Source organism: Alternaria conjuncta (assembly GCF_024043145.1).
Source record: "Alternaria conjuncta strain BMP 0040 chromosome Unknown scaffold_7, whole genome shotgun sequence".
In the NCBI taxonomy this organism is placed as follows: Eukaryota; Fungi; Ascomycota; class Dothideomycetes; order Pleosporales; family Pleosporaceae; genus Alternaria; species Alternaria conjuncta.
Genome location: NW_026250096.1, coordinates 763,878 through 778,580, shown reverse-complemented (window position 1 = coordinate 778,580; position 14,703 = coordinate 763,878). Strand labels below are relative to the sequence as shown.

The 14,703-nt window shown below is 53.7% G+C and overlaps 3 protein-coding genes across 3 annotated transcripts; 2 read left to right on the top strand and 1 right to left on the bottom strand.

Annotated features, from left to right (window-relative positions):
• Positions 1-597: 597 nt before the first annotated feature.
• J4E85_005366 (uncharacterized protein) lies at positions 598-2,272 on the bottom strand (the record flags this gene model as incomplete). Its single annotated transcript, XM_051469613.1, has 2 exons — positions 598-1,635; positions 1,805-2,272. The coding sequence occupies 2 exons, from the start codon at positions 2,270-2,272 to the stop codon at positions 598-600; spliced, it is 1,506 nt and encodes a 501-aa protein (XP_051326444.1).
• Positions 2,273-2,708: 436 nt separating this feature from the next.
• J4E85_005365 (uncharacterized protein) lies at positions 2,709-3,006 on the top strand (the record flags this gene model as incomplete). Its single annotated transcript, XM_051469612.1, has 2 exons — positions 2,709-2,800; positions 2,853-3,006. The coding sequence occupies 2 exons, from the start codon at positions 2,709-2,711 to the stop codon at positions 3,004-3,006; spliced, it is 246 nt and encodes an 81-aa protein (XP_051326443.1).
• An 8,891-nt stretch (positions 3,007-11,897) lies between these two features.
• On the top strand, positions 11,898-13,094 carry J4E85_005364 (uncharacterized protein; the record flags this gene model as incomplete). Its single annotated transcript, XM_051469611.1, has 1 exon — positions 11,898-13,094. One exon carries the CDS (start codon positions 11,898-11,900, stop codon positions 13,092-13,094), a length of 1,197 nt encoding a protein of 398 aa, XP_051326442.1.
• Between the last annotated feature and the right edge of the window lie 1,609 nt (positions 13,095-14,703).

The window sequence follows — 14,703 nt, the reverse complement described above, 5'->3', positions numbered from 1 at the left end:
GAACCGACCAGGACACTCAATATCTGTCACGCGCTTTCCTGTACAAGTGGTCGATGAATGCAATAATAACATTGACCATACGATCTAGTACGGTCCGCACTTGCTACACACTAACCCGGGTATCGTACAATACTATCCTACGCCACCCCGTCCGAGTCCCTTTTTAAACCACCCCAAGACGAGCATAACTACTCTCAACCATGTGATCGCCCTCATCGTTCAAGCACTGTGTGGCACGCCCATGTTGCCGCCACCTCGATAGCCAGTCCAAGAATGACCTCCGCGACCGCGACGATTAGAGGGACCAGATGAGTGACTGTTGTGCGATCGGCCACGACGATGCCGTCTCAAAACAGGGTTTTCGGGATAGTAATATCCCTCATGCCAATGGCCACTGGGTAAGCGATTGTGTGGCTGACGAACAAGGCTCAGCCTTAGAAAGGCATTTTCGGGATACTATCTTCCTTTGTCAAAATGGCCACCGGCACCATGCGAATTGTTGCCTGGCAGAAACTCGCTGTATGACAAGTCACCACGGCCTGGGCTCAGAAGGGGAGATTTGGAAGACTCTCCTTCATTCCGCAGAAGGCCACTATCCTACTTGTTGCCGTAGCCGCCGTATCCGCCCGGGGTCATCATGCCTGTGGGTCCAGGAGTATTCGACGCCAGACCAGCTGGGTGGTTTGTGGGTGTGCTTGGGCCGTCGACACCGTGCCTTGCGTTTCCGGGATAGAAGGTGTTGTTGACACCTTGCTGGAAGCCTGTTAAGCCTTGCGAAGCCCCCTGTGCGGCAATGACAGCTTGTTGCGCAGTTGCGCTGGCTGGTGGTCCGACACCAGTGAGACCCCACATGTGGCCGCTCATCTCGTCGGGAATGGTTCCGTCGAAGATCTTCTTTTTCATGTCCCAGAAAACGACTCCTGTCAGCCATGCGTCGGATCCTGCTGTATGTGAGTTGCCCACACGCTGGCAACCGAGCTCATCAGCGAGATCTTGAAGGCCGGACTTTGTGCCTAGATTGTTGAGTATATTGGTCGCAGTTGATCCGATAACACCGCGCCGAACAAGGTTGTTCGCATGTCGCCAAAGGTACTTGACATCGAGTAACTTGGGGAAGAAGACATTGACGAGCTTGCGGTACGTATCCTCATCCTCGGGTAGCGATTGTGAGGTGAGCATCTTGAGCATGTATGCGAAGTCGTAACCACTATGAAACGATATCCAGTTGACGTCTTCCGACAGAGTCATGCCCGATGTGGTGAGTAATGAACCGAATTCGACAGGGTCGATGCCTAGCTCCTTGTGCTTTTCGAAATCGGCGCCAGACTTCTTAAGCATCTGTATTGACTCCTCGTTGTACATGTCATCTTCGAGGGAGAACTGGAAGTTGAAGGACCATGTGCATGGGCAGACGACGATGTTGTTTGCATGTCGCTGCAGCGATTTTGGCTTGTAGTTTAGGTCTGTAATGTCGAGATGCGATGGCGGGATGTCGCCTTGTACGTTGAAGAGGGTGACGCCGAGTTGGATGATCTTGAGCAAGTCGACGTTACAGCGGACGGTCTGGTAGTGATATGAGGCTTTCGAGTTGAAGTCTCCGATAGGCCGCGCGACAACACCGGGGAACTCGGTGTCCTATTCAAAGAGTGAGCATGAAGTCCATGAAGGAGAGGGAGAGGTAGAATGGAAACTACCCCATCAAAAGAAGACGTTGCGCCACCGTTGACGGCTGACTTTACACGCATCAGACAAAGCTCCCAAGCAAGAGCTGTCCGACCGGCTGGTAGGAAAACGGCATACTGACCATGCTGATGTAGGGGTACTGGTCGATGAGCGAGCGCAGCATGTCCATCTCCTGGTGCAGATTCGACCGCCAGACTTCCCGTATCCGCTGTCCTGCAATGCCTTTAGCGCCGTCCTGACCACGAGCAGCATTCTCTTGTATTTGCGCGCCGTGGGCAAATCTCATACGCGCTTCATGCCCGTCGAGTCCTGTGCCTCCGCCTGCCCCGCCAATCGCTGCTGCTGCCCCGAGCCCGGCTCCGCCCAGTCCACCACCCAACGGTGCATTTGATTGGAAGCCGCCCTGATGTTGGCCGAAGAGGTTCAGATTGTGTGCCTGGTTGCCGCCGCCGAAGCCTCCATGTTGCATGTTCTGCTGCTGGTGTTGCTGGTGCAGCGGTTGTTGCTGTTGCTGTGGTATTGGGCCCGAGAGATGCGCGAAGGGATTCGAGAGGTTGTGACCGGGGAAGCGGCCCCCGTGAGGCGGCATTGTGAAGCTGCTGTAGTGGTTGCGACGATTCGCGTGTGCGTGGGTGAGGTGGATCCCGTGGATGTTCGTGCAGGTGACGGGATGATGGATCTTCTTGGATGCCTAGATGAAGCTCGCGAGAGTCGTGGGTATCCTCGGGCTGTACGAACGCGTCTGGGGTGGTGATAGCGATGGGGTGCGGGCGATGTGTGAATGGTGTGGGGAGAGCAACCGCAGTTGACGACGTGCGGAGGCCGTGCGTATGATCGCTCGCCGCCAAGACATGTCGAGATGCGACTGACGATGGTCCAGGAACCACCGACGCCAGCTCCCACAACCGCCTTGCCTCACACCAGCTGCTCACGAGGCTCATAGAGTACGTAAGCAAGCAACACGCGCTCAATTGATATGTTCTTCCCTGCGCGCAACAATTGCTGACTATGCCAGCTCCATCACCATGGCACCACGCCCCTCCATCACCGGCTTCGACCCCAAGAAGTTCGCCGCTGCCTCTGCGAACGGTACCAAGGGCGACCCATGGGCACGATAGTACGCTTTATACCACGGACATGCCCCATTCCACACATACTTACCTTCCCAGTGAGCAATGGCGATACACCGGACCCTTCACCCGCTTCAACCGCTTCAAGGGCTCCTTCCCCGGCCTCGGCATAGCCACCGTTGCATTCGCTGGATACCTCGTTGCCGAGCAACTGTTCTTCGAGGATAAGGGCCACCACGAGGAGGGACACTAAGAGGTGGTGTTGAAAGGAAGCGCATACAGACAAGGGCGTACCGGTTGCTTCAGGCTTCGTTACTGCGGGATTGTACATATGGAATACCACACAGAACGAGCAAACAAAACTTTCATCATCTCCGGTCACCTTGTTGAGCTGCTGGATCGCTGATGGACGGCGTTAGATGACAGTGAAGTCTGGCTCAACAACATGTCCAGCTGCCTTGGAAGTCCTCGCAAGAGATATCACAACAAGACTCGGATAACGATACGGACCAAACTGACCTCATCAGCTCGTCTATGTTCCGCAGTTGTGGTGAAGCCCACGAAGCGTACTCCCACTCGGCCAATTTACAGGACTAGGACAACGCGCTAACAATCGCAGGATGGACGCTGAGTTATCAAACGAACATCTTCTCCCAAGGCTATCGATCGCGCGATTCGTAACCTTAAGTACGCGAGAGCTTGCCGAATTCTAGAAATGTCGTGGAAGCAAAACGCTGCAGATATCCTGGACGTTACGCGAAGGATCATATACACAAAAACCGCCATATTCTCCAATCTAGTGGTCTCAGTAGTAACCGCGTTATTTTGATGTCACTCCTCAATCGGCGATCGATGTGTACGACTAGTCCTCTCCCCTTTTCTATCGCAGCAGGGGAGTTGTCTTCGAAACGGAGCTCACGACTTACCCTTATCAAAGAATGTGGTATATAGTGCGCATTGATACACTCATGACATATCACCTATAGCCCGAAGTTTCCCCAACGAGCACGTCAGCCTTACTTTCCACCCTGCGCGCACATTCGGTCTTAGTATCCGAAGATCACCACTCTGGGTTCGAAGGGCCATCAGTGCGAAGAAACCACGGCCTCACTCGCTTGCCCACAGCAAGGCGATCACGAGCGCCAACAGCAAGCGAGCCATCGTCTCCCCGGCCTGTTCGTCCCAACAAGAAGACGGTCGTCAGCTCGTCCTCCACTTCCCGGCTGCCCCTCAGGTTCCCTGCGTGGGTAAGCAACAACGACATACGAGGTACGCACACCGAAGACGTAAGTATACCCAACTGGAACCTGCCGCATCCCCGCCAGTGTCTCAGACGGCCAGACTCACCACTCGGCGCCTCGTCATACATCTAGAACTTGCATCTCAAAACCATATCGAACTCGTAAGCCTTCAGCGCTCTGATCTCAAACTCACCACACACTCGGGACACGGGAGATATGTTCACGACAGGGGAGGGGTAGGGCAGGTAGGGGGAGGCGAGGGTTCGTGTCAACGTCGAGAAAACGGAGCGAAAGCGATCATCCAGTCGGTGTAATACCACGGCTTCTCTTCGGTGCACGCGGACTCGCGCAACGGCGCGCACGTTTTTGTACATGCGTGCTGTCACTTCTGTCACCTTTTCGGCCTTGGGGAACGGCTTCATCTAGCCGTGTGTTCGATTGGGGTAATGTTTAGGTCGTAGATCTGTTGCTTGATTGGGAGGGTCAGCCCGTTTGCGGAAGTATGGTTGCGACGTGGTGCTTGGGATGTGCCGTGATCGGCGCGGCAGGCATACACGGAGTTGTAATATGGCATGATGGGCTCTCTTCAGAGCGTGTGCGGAGGTTAGGGGTGGTGTGGTCTTCGGCCGAATTGTAGGGTATGGCTGTTCACTTCTTGGCTTGACCACCACTCACGCCGACTCACGGTTTCAGCGCTACAAGCTTACCGCTTGGCCCTGGTTCGTGCAACAAGTTGATGAACAAGCAGACTGCGTTCTCGGCGCGAGGTGTACTTCGTCGTGTCGTCTAGACTATCTGTCTCAGTAATACAGTGACGGCAAAACAAAGTTGATGAAAAACCTCCTAGTATGGGCGAAGCGCAGGGTAGAATCGGTGTTCTGGAACCGTCTTCTATGATGCTTCTTCTACCAAATCCACAGTTCCATCATTCTCTCATGTAAAGATACATGCGTTGGCATGCAAGTCACCTGATTTCGACATGTAAAGCAAAACCATCCGGGCCATTTTGCTTATTCTTTCCGCCGACACGGGCTGGCCTGGACACGGTGTGCCAGCATTTCGATCGTACCTGCAGCTTGAGATTACCATCGTGCATGTTGCGATGCTTGCCTTGTTCGCAAACGAGATTAGGCTCGTATGGTCGCTTGTTGTGTATATTTGCTTTTCTCTACTGCATTGACCAACGGCAGTTGTAGGCATTACAACAACATTAGTAAACTAGTCTCGATCCTTGCGAACTAGAAGGAGCGCGGATTTGTCATAGGATCTGTTCGAAGATGCATACGTTATGGTTTTCGTATTCACTTCTGTTGGACGACGATGTCAAGTGTGATCGGATTTTGACTTCAGCATCACGATGTATGGCCTATTCGACGGGATGAACTAAACAAGCAAAAGGCGGTCGGCACTTCAACCCCGTCCGACTACAGTATCATGTTATTCGGTGTGCGCGACACGCATGGCGTCTATACCCACATGGTTTCCAGGGTTATGAAAGATGACCCTTTTGGCCCCTCCCTCACCTGCCCCTTCGAGGGACCAGCCGAAGAGGAATGTGCATCACGGGACCGCTGTGCATCTAACGCTTTGACCAGTGATGAAATTTGCAGTTCACGCCACGGGGCGGCTCATAGTAGTGTTGGTGGCCCTTCGATCGCCAGCCGAAGGATTCAAATCCATGTTTCACGGCCCGTGAGCCACCAGCGCACCCCTAAGAGATGAGCCTGGCACAGAGAAGATGTCATTGCTCTCTCTCTGTCGGTACTATGGTGAAGAGCGAGACGGAATAATAGCAATTGGAAGTTAGCCAATGAGGCGCCAATGATACACACTCGGTGTTGGCTGGCGCATTCTCTGTCGGTTCTCACCACCACATGACCCATTAGTGCTGCAAAGCACATGTACGATCAAATCCGGCGTATGAACACAAGAGTCTTCGTTTTCAGGGTTCCCCATTATTGTCCAGCTGTTCACGTCCCCAATGGCATACTATGGCTCTCAGAGACTGTTTGCATCCGAACTTGCTCAAAAGCCCAAGATCTAGGCGTCAATGAGAGGGTAAAAAAGGTTCCTGGTCTCCTGAACCCAGGCTGGAGCTTTGTTGAACAGTGGTGGAGTTCCCGTCCATGCATATTACCCCTCTTTTTTTGCAAGTCGCCCATGGAGAAACAAAATGAAGAGCTGCATGAGTACTCGAAATGATCCGCCCATAAGCTGTTGACTTCAGAGTACGTGTATGACGAGACGATATGTAAGACGTGCCGTGGCAGCACTGCGAATCCATGTATCAAAGAAAATTCTGATGTTGCGTAAGGTTCAGGACCGCGGGCCGGAACTTAGATAGGCCGTTGGGAGCATTCTTGCATGGTGAGCTTGACGCCTCCATTCAAGATTCGAAGCTGACGGTCGTCTGGACCTCAAATTCGTTCCACGCTCACGCCATAGAGAGGCTAAAATGAGGATTATCGATAGACTGCTGTACCTAAGCAATGGTCGCTTACCAGATGTGGGAGTTGCTCTTCAACCGACAACCAGGTACCTAGGTAGTTCTACCTGCAAGGACTTTCTTAGAGTTAAGCGAATCTTACGTCCCGACCGGAGCTTGACCGCGTTTTGGAGTACTCGCCGGTTGACCTATCAGGCTGATGGGACAGGTGCTCGTACTTTTGCATCCGCTGCTATCTCCACAAAATGTGAGATAAAGTTCGATAGATCCGCCAGTGCCCCGTTGCATGAAAAGGCGAGAGCGTCTCTTGTTGAGACGGGTACGACTGTGGCTGCGTTTGCCCGCCTCGAACCACCGGGATGGAGGTATAGTATGTCCGCCAGTTGCCAAGGTGGGCAAGCGAAGACGCCACATTCACTCCATTGGTGGGATGGTTCTCAGTTCGGAGTTATCCACTACAGACCACATCAGCAGTTGTAAAAGAAACATTGGTACAGATGGTCTAAAACATTGAACATGAAACAAGAGTTGCTGAATCATCTTTCAAGGTCTTTCAAGAACCGGCTCCAGACGTTACAGGCAAATATGAAACGCGATACCGTCAGGGAAAGCCTAAGGTTCCGGGTCGATCTCCTACAGTTGTTGGAATTTCAGTACAGCGAGACCGTGGCTACCGCTGTCAATAGCCGTTGCATCCCGTACGCCTTAATGGTGAAACCAAAGTATAAAGCCTAGCGAGGGCGGATCCGGAGGGCTTCCGAGTTGCTGTGTGCATCGGCTTTGTTGAACCCGCATTCGGCTTTGTAGCAGATGTTCTTCAGCTTGCAAATTGCCCTAGTTAAAGTTGAATTGGGGAAGACATCTAGGTGGGGCTCAGCTAAAGTCTGCCGGTGGGACGAAAAGGGTTAGACGGCAGGAATTGCGACCTGCAGGTACAGGAAACAAGGTTCTAGCATGGACAGACCTCCGGAAGATGCAAACCTGAACACGTCGCAGAAGAGGTACGAGTTGTACCGTCATTGATCTTTGGCAGTGCCAGCATGTTCCTGGAGAGGCTCGAATTCACTGCCCAATGCCTCGAAACGAATAGAAAGTGGAGCGAAGACGAACACCTATAATTGGACTCGATGAGGTAATTCCTGTGTGCAAACGGTCTCCATGAAAGCGGACTACGGCGCATGGATAGCCACCTGGGCGTGTGGATACACCGGTGAAGATTGTGTCCGGAGGTTCGGGCGCCGAGCCTAGCACATAGGAGCCCGCTAGAGGGGTTCTCGTGAGGAGTAGCGCAGTTGTTATGCAGCCAACGTCATCTACACAACGGGGAGGCGACTGATAGGAGCAGCTCGTTGGAGCGCAGAGGTGTGGTGCGTAAGACGTGGGCCGCCGGTGCGTGGGAGCAGCAGCAAGGTGGAGGTACCGAGCAGTTCTCGCCGATCTGTGGCCAGCCGCCAGCGACCACTGCAGGAACAAGGGGAACCACGCAGCGGCCAGGAACCACTGGGACTATCGAGACTAGAGACGTGTTCAGCTCCGGCGTCGGTGGGAGTTGGCGTGCACAGTCGTGTGCACAGCTGTGGTGATGGTGGAGGATGTTCCCGAGCACCTGCGGGCGTTCTTTCCAGTCCATGGGCCTACTGAGGTAGGCAGCCTTGGCACAACAACACACGTGAGCACGCTTTCACCTCCAGCCTCGGGGAAATCACAGGCCGACGACCGGCTACCTCATGCATCTGCACAAGAACCTCAACGACGGTAACACCATCATCGGACATTTTGACATCAGTCGGTGTGCTCACATTGCGTCCATGCAGCTGGTGTAGTAGCTGACGGCCCACCACCCCCACACGGCTCACGCCTCAAGTATTGGATCTCATTACAGGCGCATTTCCGAAGAAGAAGAAAGCGTAGAGATAGGCGCTCGTCACACATGTTTGTGGAAATCTTGGATGGAGCCGTGGTACAGCGGCTGATGCGAGGGCCTACAGCCCTTACTGCTGTTGTACGCGACTGCATCACAGCATGATACGAGCAGAAGGACCGTGTTACAACACCGCCGTACCCAGAACCGTCGCAAGCTCAAGGCTATGCTACGCTGGCAGTGCGACTGCGCCAAGGTGGCGCTCTGTGCATGCTGAGTCTCTTGGGGACAGCCAGGAAGGCACATCAGAGGGGTCTCACAACTCACGATAGCCAGCACCCGGTCATCGCTGTCGTGGGGCTCTGAAACATGTTTGGAACTTACCGGGCCCGAGACATCACCACATGGACTTTGACCTCGACGAGGGCTGTTCGCGATTTCAGATCGATCCGCCCACGAGCCCTGTGTAGATTGAGACGTCTGAGTGAGGCGGGGTATCGAGTCCTTGGACACATCGTCGGCCATGGTAGGGGCTCTCTTCGGTTGTTTCAGGTTCCGCCGTCTCACGAGCGAAGATCTGCAGATGGGACGATGCTCTAGCCTCTCGTCTTCTGCTCGGACGCTTATCGCGATCCCTTTCTGACAGTTTGATTGTTCCGCGCCAGCACACGACGACGACATGCGTCAATACTTAGAGTTGCGCTTCTTGTCGACAAGCTTAGCCACAGATCCAGTCCAAAGTGGCAGACATGTTGATGCTTAGGCCTTATGCATACCCATGTGCCCCCAGCACCAGGCCTAACCCTGCGCGCATTTGCGCCGTGCCCGCCTGAAATCGCGAACCGGCATATTCGGCACTAACAGCACAAATGCTGTACGTAGCTGCCAAAATCATACTCTCCCCGACTGAGGATACCCGCTCGTATTGTCAGCACAATTTTACGCGTGCTGTGCTACGAAAGCTTCGTTGTCCGCGAGCACAGCAGCGAGAGCTTACCTTCCCAGCCACGACACGTCTTTCGACGCGTTGCCAAATCCTCTCGGATGCACAACAACATACGGCCGACATTCCAAGCAAATTGGACCTCACGGCCTCGTAGCATAGCGGGCCTGGACGTGGTCAGAGCAGATATGCAGCAGATTTAACCGTTTATTTCGCTGCAACGTCCAATCAGCGCCCGCTATATCTACCCCTGCAACGTTATATTGCGCAGGCCGACCTGTCGGGCCGCGTTCACTTGCGCGCTCATCGTCAGTGGCTCACGAGCCTTGTGAAGTCGGGCATCCCCCGTCTCCTGCACCCCTGTTTCCGTCATCCCCCAGCCACTAACAGATGCTCAGGCGGCGTCGCTCAGCGGCAGATACCCATGTCTTTCTCTCCTGCTGGCGCGCAGCGAGCCCTGTCCTGGCTCGTCCTGGATGTCACTAACCTGGTGGAGCACACTGAGCACCTTCCATCTTCTCCACATACTCTCCGCTGCTCGTCCAAGCCGGCCATGTTCCTACATAGTGAGATCATCCCTACATTTGCTGTTACTTTGCCGGCCACAAAGCTTCTTGTTCCCGTGTCACGGCATGCAATACTGCGGCATATGCCAATGATCGCTCTCCAGCAACTACAATCCTTACTCGAATCTTTGCTCGGCTACCTGGACCGTCCACCACTCCCTCTCATTCGCAACCACCGCTTGTCTCACTTCGGTCTGTGCAGTTCGCCAACCTTTACTCGACCCTAACTCCTTGACCGCACCCTCGTGTTATTCCCACACGGAGGGCAGAACCCCTTCATCAGCCGTTGCCCTGCAGTGGTCCGTGTTCAGGCTCTTACGTTCTCTCCTCCCCTGCAAATAAGTTGTCTACTTGACCAGGTACGCATATATTACTTTGGTTGCTATTGCATCTCAACTATACCTTTACCCTCATTTGGCACGCCTGGATCCTAGCCTTGGCCCAAGTTCAGTCATCTCGCCTCGTCCAACCTCGATCCCTCCAACTCAGGTCTTGTGTACCAATGGCAAGTCGTTCGCATACATCACTAACGCCTCCAGCAGGCGTATAACCCGGGCATCTGAACTCACAACATCCGAGCTCGCGTGCGCGCGACAGGTTTCCCCAGATCATCTCATCAACTTCAATGGTTGTTGCCATAACTACATCTGCCGGCCACTTGTGGGGACCTGCACACGCCATACTAGCATTGCTCGGTTCGCGTTGCTTGCGTTAGGCTTTATTTTTCTGGGGTTCGTTCAGGCTCCCAAGCCATGTTTTCGTTCCATAAAACCGATGCCTCCCGGTCTCGACAGTCATCCGTCGACTCTCAGGCCATTGGGCCTACCATTCCTACCGCAAGTTCAGACTTTTGGTCAGAGCAGTATTCCACGCATTCAACTCATCCTGGCATGCATTCGCCCGAGCAACACAGAGCCCATCCGGCCAGACGAAGTTCCGTGTTCAATCTACGGTCTAGAAGCAATACTGCGACATCTATGACCCCTTCGCTGTTGTCTCTCAGCCATTCCGAGATGGCTGATCATGAAGCTTCTTGGCATGGCTCACCACCTGGACATCGACACACCAGCAACAAGAGTCATAAAGAGTCTACCGGATCTAGGAGGTCGTTGTTCCGCGGGAAGAAGGGCAAGAGGCTGAGCGAGACGCCCATGATAAACGTCGATGAGTTCGAAGGGGACGTCAGCGAAAGACGATCATCAATCTTACGGAAGGGCAAAAGAAGCGAGGATGCTAGTAAGTAATTGTCTTCCCTGATCCAAGGCCCTCTGCTTATCGTGACAATAGGTACGAGTCTGATTAGCCGTATCTCGAGCCCGTTCGACTTTCAGCACCTTTCTCACACCGACCGACATCAAATAGCTGCTCTCGAACAGCAGTTGCCCGTCACACCATCCGATGACGTCCATTTTAGGAACTTCTCCTCTGAAAACTTGGCAAATGGAGAAGAGAGATCCACGTCTGCTCTAGGCTTCACATCTCCCCCTCGCAGCCCAGAACCTCGTCACGATTCCGAAACTGTCCCCCACTTCCCAATATCGCGACGACCCCTTCGCCTAGCCCGATCTATAGAGAGCTTCTCCCAACCTAGCCCTCGGAAACATACGCACACATCGTCGATACAGTCGCCTCATCTTCCCTTGGGACCCGCCTTCGGTACACCTGAGTTCGCGTACGAAGAGCCTGCTTCTGGTCCGCGTAGGTTGTCGCGGTCGAAGCGAGAGTCGGGTATCTGGGACTCATTTGCTCTCTCTGCTGTGTCCACCCCGGACGTACTACCTGAGATATCAGAAGATTCGTACTTTGGCCATGCAGTCACGACGCCTGATGATTCAGCCATTCACGCAACCACACCGCCATCCTTCAGTCCTAGTCTCGCAGATGTTGTCGAGGAACCAGAAAGATTCGTCAGCCCAAGACCTGCACCACAGCCCCCAATGAAGTCCCCGACTTCGCCGAGATCGCCTTACTTTGGATCGTTTTCCTTTCAAAATCCGCGATCTCCCGTTACCTCTAGATCACAGGGTAGAGGTCAGTCTCCTGCTTCACCAAGGGCAGAGCCTTCGGCTTCACGACCCTCATCGCAAATGTCTGACACGCTGGGCTCATTTGGCATGCCGAGGAGGATGTCTATTCGAAAACCTTATCAGCGTCGCCAGTCAAACACATGGCGCGCAATAGAGGAGTCATGGGAAGAAGATGTCGACTATATCTACGACAACGCTCTAGAAGCTGACTGTGACTTCGAATGGGATCGAGTATCTGATGACGGTGTTCGCTGTTGCGACACTCCTTCTGCTGAGCAAGCCAATCGTCGCAACTCCAGAATCACTTCCGCTGATCGAGAGCGTTTCGCCTCTGACAATTTCCGCTCATCTTTGCTGGTTCCCAGCACATCGAGTGTGCCAGAACTGGTTCCGACATCTGCGATATCCACATCCACCCTCAGCACTGGCCTGCCACCGACACCCTCAGGATTCTTCCATGCCAACCGTTTCAGTGGCGACACTGGCTTCATGCTAAGCCCGTCCCTTCTTGTCCCGCAGGAATACAAGGATACACGAGAAGTCACATATGAGGACTTGCTTGACGAGTACGCCGCGTCCGACCGGCACTTTCCAATGCTCGACGCCGGTCGAAGCACGACGAGCTCGGCGCGTAGCAGTCACGTCCGACTAAGTAGGCGAAGCTCTTATGACAGCAGCCTCATGTCCTCTTCTCAGAGCTGCGGTCTTTGGAGCTCCCCTGTGAGGCGCTCGGCAAGCTCTGCCGGCAGTGTTCCAGAGCTGATTCCATCCCGTCGTAGCCGCAAGTCGCTTGGCTTCAGTCTTGCAGCTGATCAGTTTTCAGAGCAGATTGCGTTCCTTAACGAAGACAAAGAGGACGATGACATTACGCCACCAGGGCGTACCCTGGAAGGGCGAACATTCTTCGCTTCAGACGACGAAGCGCCTCAAGATGAGGAGCCATCTCGCAGCTCCATTGAGACCGAGCTCAGAGCCTCGCTTGATTTGGCTCGACGTGGCTCACAGCGTGCCAATCACTCTACTGTCGAAGAGGAGCTCAAGTCGTCGCTCGACCTTGCGCGCCAAGGGTCGCAGCGTTCCACCCGTGCACCAGCGCGCCAGCACAAACCCGCCCTGTCTGAAGGTGCCGCCAAGTTCCTTTCCGTCTCTGCTCCGAAGGAGGATCAGCCAACCAAGCCACGTAACCGCGCAGCGACCACCGCGCAGTCTCGCTCCCCTATGTTGTCTCTCTTCCCGACACCCCCACGCAACATATAAAATACTTCGCAGATGTAAATCAAGCCATGACCATCAGCGACCTCACCCACGACGCACACAATAATAACTCCATCCACCCCGCGTCCCTGAATCGAAGCCCAGGAGGCTCATGAAGCATGGCTGGCTATGCTTCATGTCACGCTATCAACGACACACAATTGCATTCGATGTACATATTGACGAGTCATGTTCTCTCCCATCTTACATATCACTAGCAGTCCCATCATTGACGGAAGACTAAAAGTCGGAAGGTCTCTTTTTAGTTTTGCGCATTTCGGGTTCCTTTGCGTCAGCTTTTCACCAGCTCGCTTGCATGCATTTTTCGGCGCACCTTTGTCTCATTACATAGACCTATCTTGCCATATCCGCGCACAAATTATCTCCTATGTTACAGAGGAGAGGAAACTTTCGCAAAGAGCGCGAGAAGTAATTACTAGCTGTTTTTGGAATCATCACACTCGACAGTTGTCACAGTCGATCTTGCTCTCTTTTTGAAAGATGCTTGCGAGCGTTGCAGTACAAATCAAATCAAACATTTCAACACTTCTACATTTGTGCTATTCAACGCTCCTGCCTGTTACTTGCCCATACTCAGCTGCGCTGGACCACGTACGTACATGGTGCGTCACCCTGACATACACAACTCCCTGTGATTTCGTCGCCACCGTTTCGACGATCCACAGATCCGACCCTTACGATCCGCGCCGCAGCTCTCCATCGGATTCGCAGGCCCGCCCTGCATGAGCTTGTCCGCCCGCGCCATTGGCGTAGTACATGCAGGTTGGACGGGAACTCAGGGAAAACCTTGGAAGCAATACCGTCACTTGAGCGCGACGCGACGTCACGTCATCAATATGAACGCGCGCAAGCCTGAATGAGCAACACGAGGGTTTCGCATAGCCGCGAGAAGACGTGCAGTGTAGTCCGGATAGTTCAACACCTGTTCCCCTGATGGAGCATGGGTTTGAACTGGTCTAACGTGAACTGCGCAACGGGACCCGTTCTCCAGCCTTTTGTCGCGTGCTTTCTATCTATGCCGTGTTACCCAGATACTCATTTGGCTACGAAATGGTGCAGATTGACGCAACGCCGCAATTAATGTTGGCGGCTGCAGCGTATAGGCGCATGTGGCGAGACGCAGCGCGTCGTCCTAAAGGGGATGTAAACAAGTGGGTTTCCCGTCTCAATTGGTTACGGGGCCGATGCCTCGAGACGGGCTTTTCGCAATGAAGTCGCCCAAAGAGACCGGTGTCGTGGTACCGAATGACTAACGACAGACACATGCAGTGGAGATTTTTGTGTTGGTATCGGAGGTGACTTAGCTGTTGGTGGGTCACCGGCGTCTAGCCCTCTAAGGACCTTTGACGGTTTTGGAAGCCATCAGATCGATCAGATAGTCAGTCCACCGCGGACACACGACCGTTTGGGAAAGCATGTTAAAAATGGTTACGATGACCGCGGCGTCAAGGGTTTTTACCCTGCACTCTGTTCGCCTATGCACCCGCGTATCGCAGAAACTGGGGAGGCGAGCAGCAAAGCGCACATACTGATCTGACAAATACCATGTCCTTAATGTTGGGGCGGTAATAGTAAGGATACTGAAATAGGA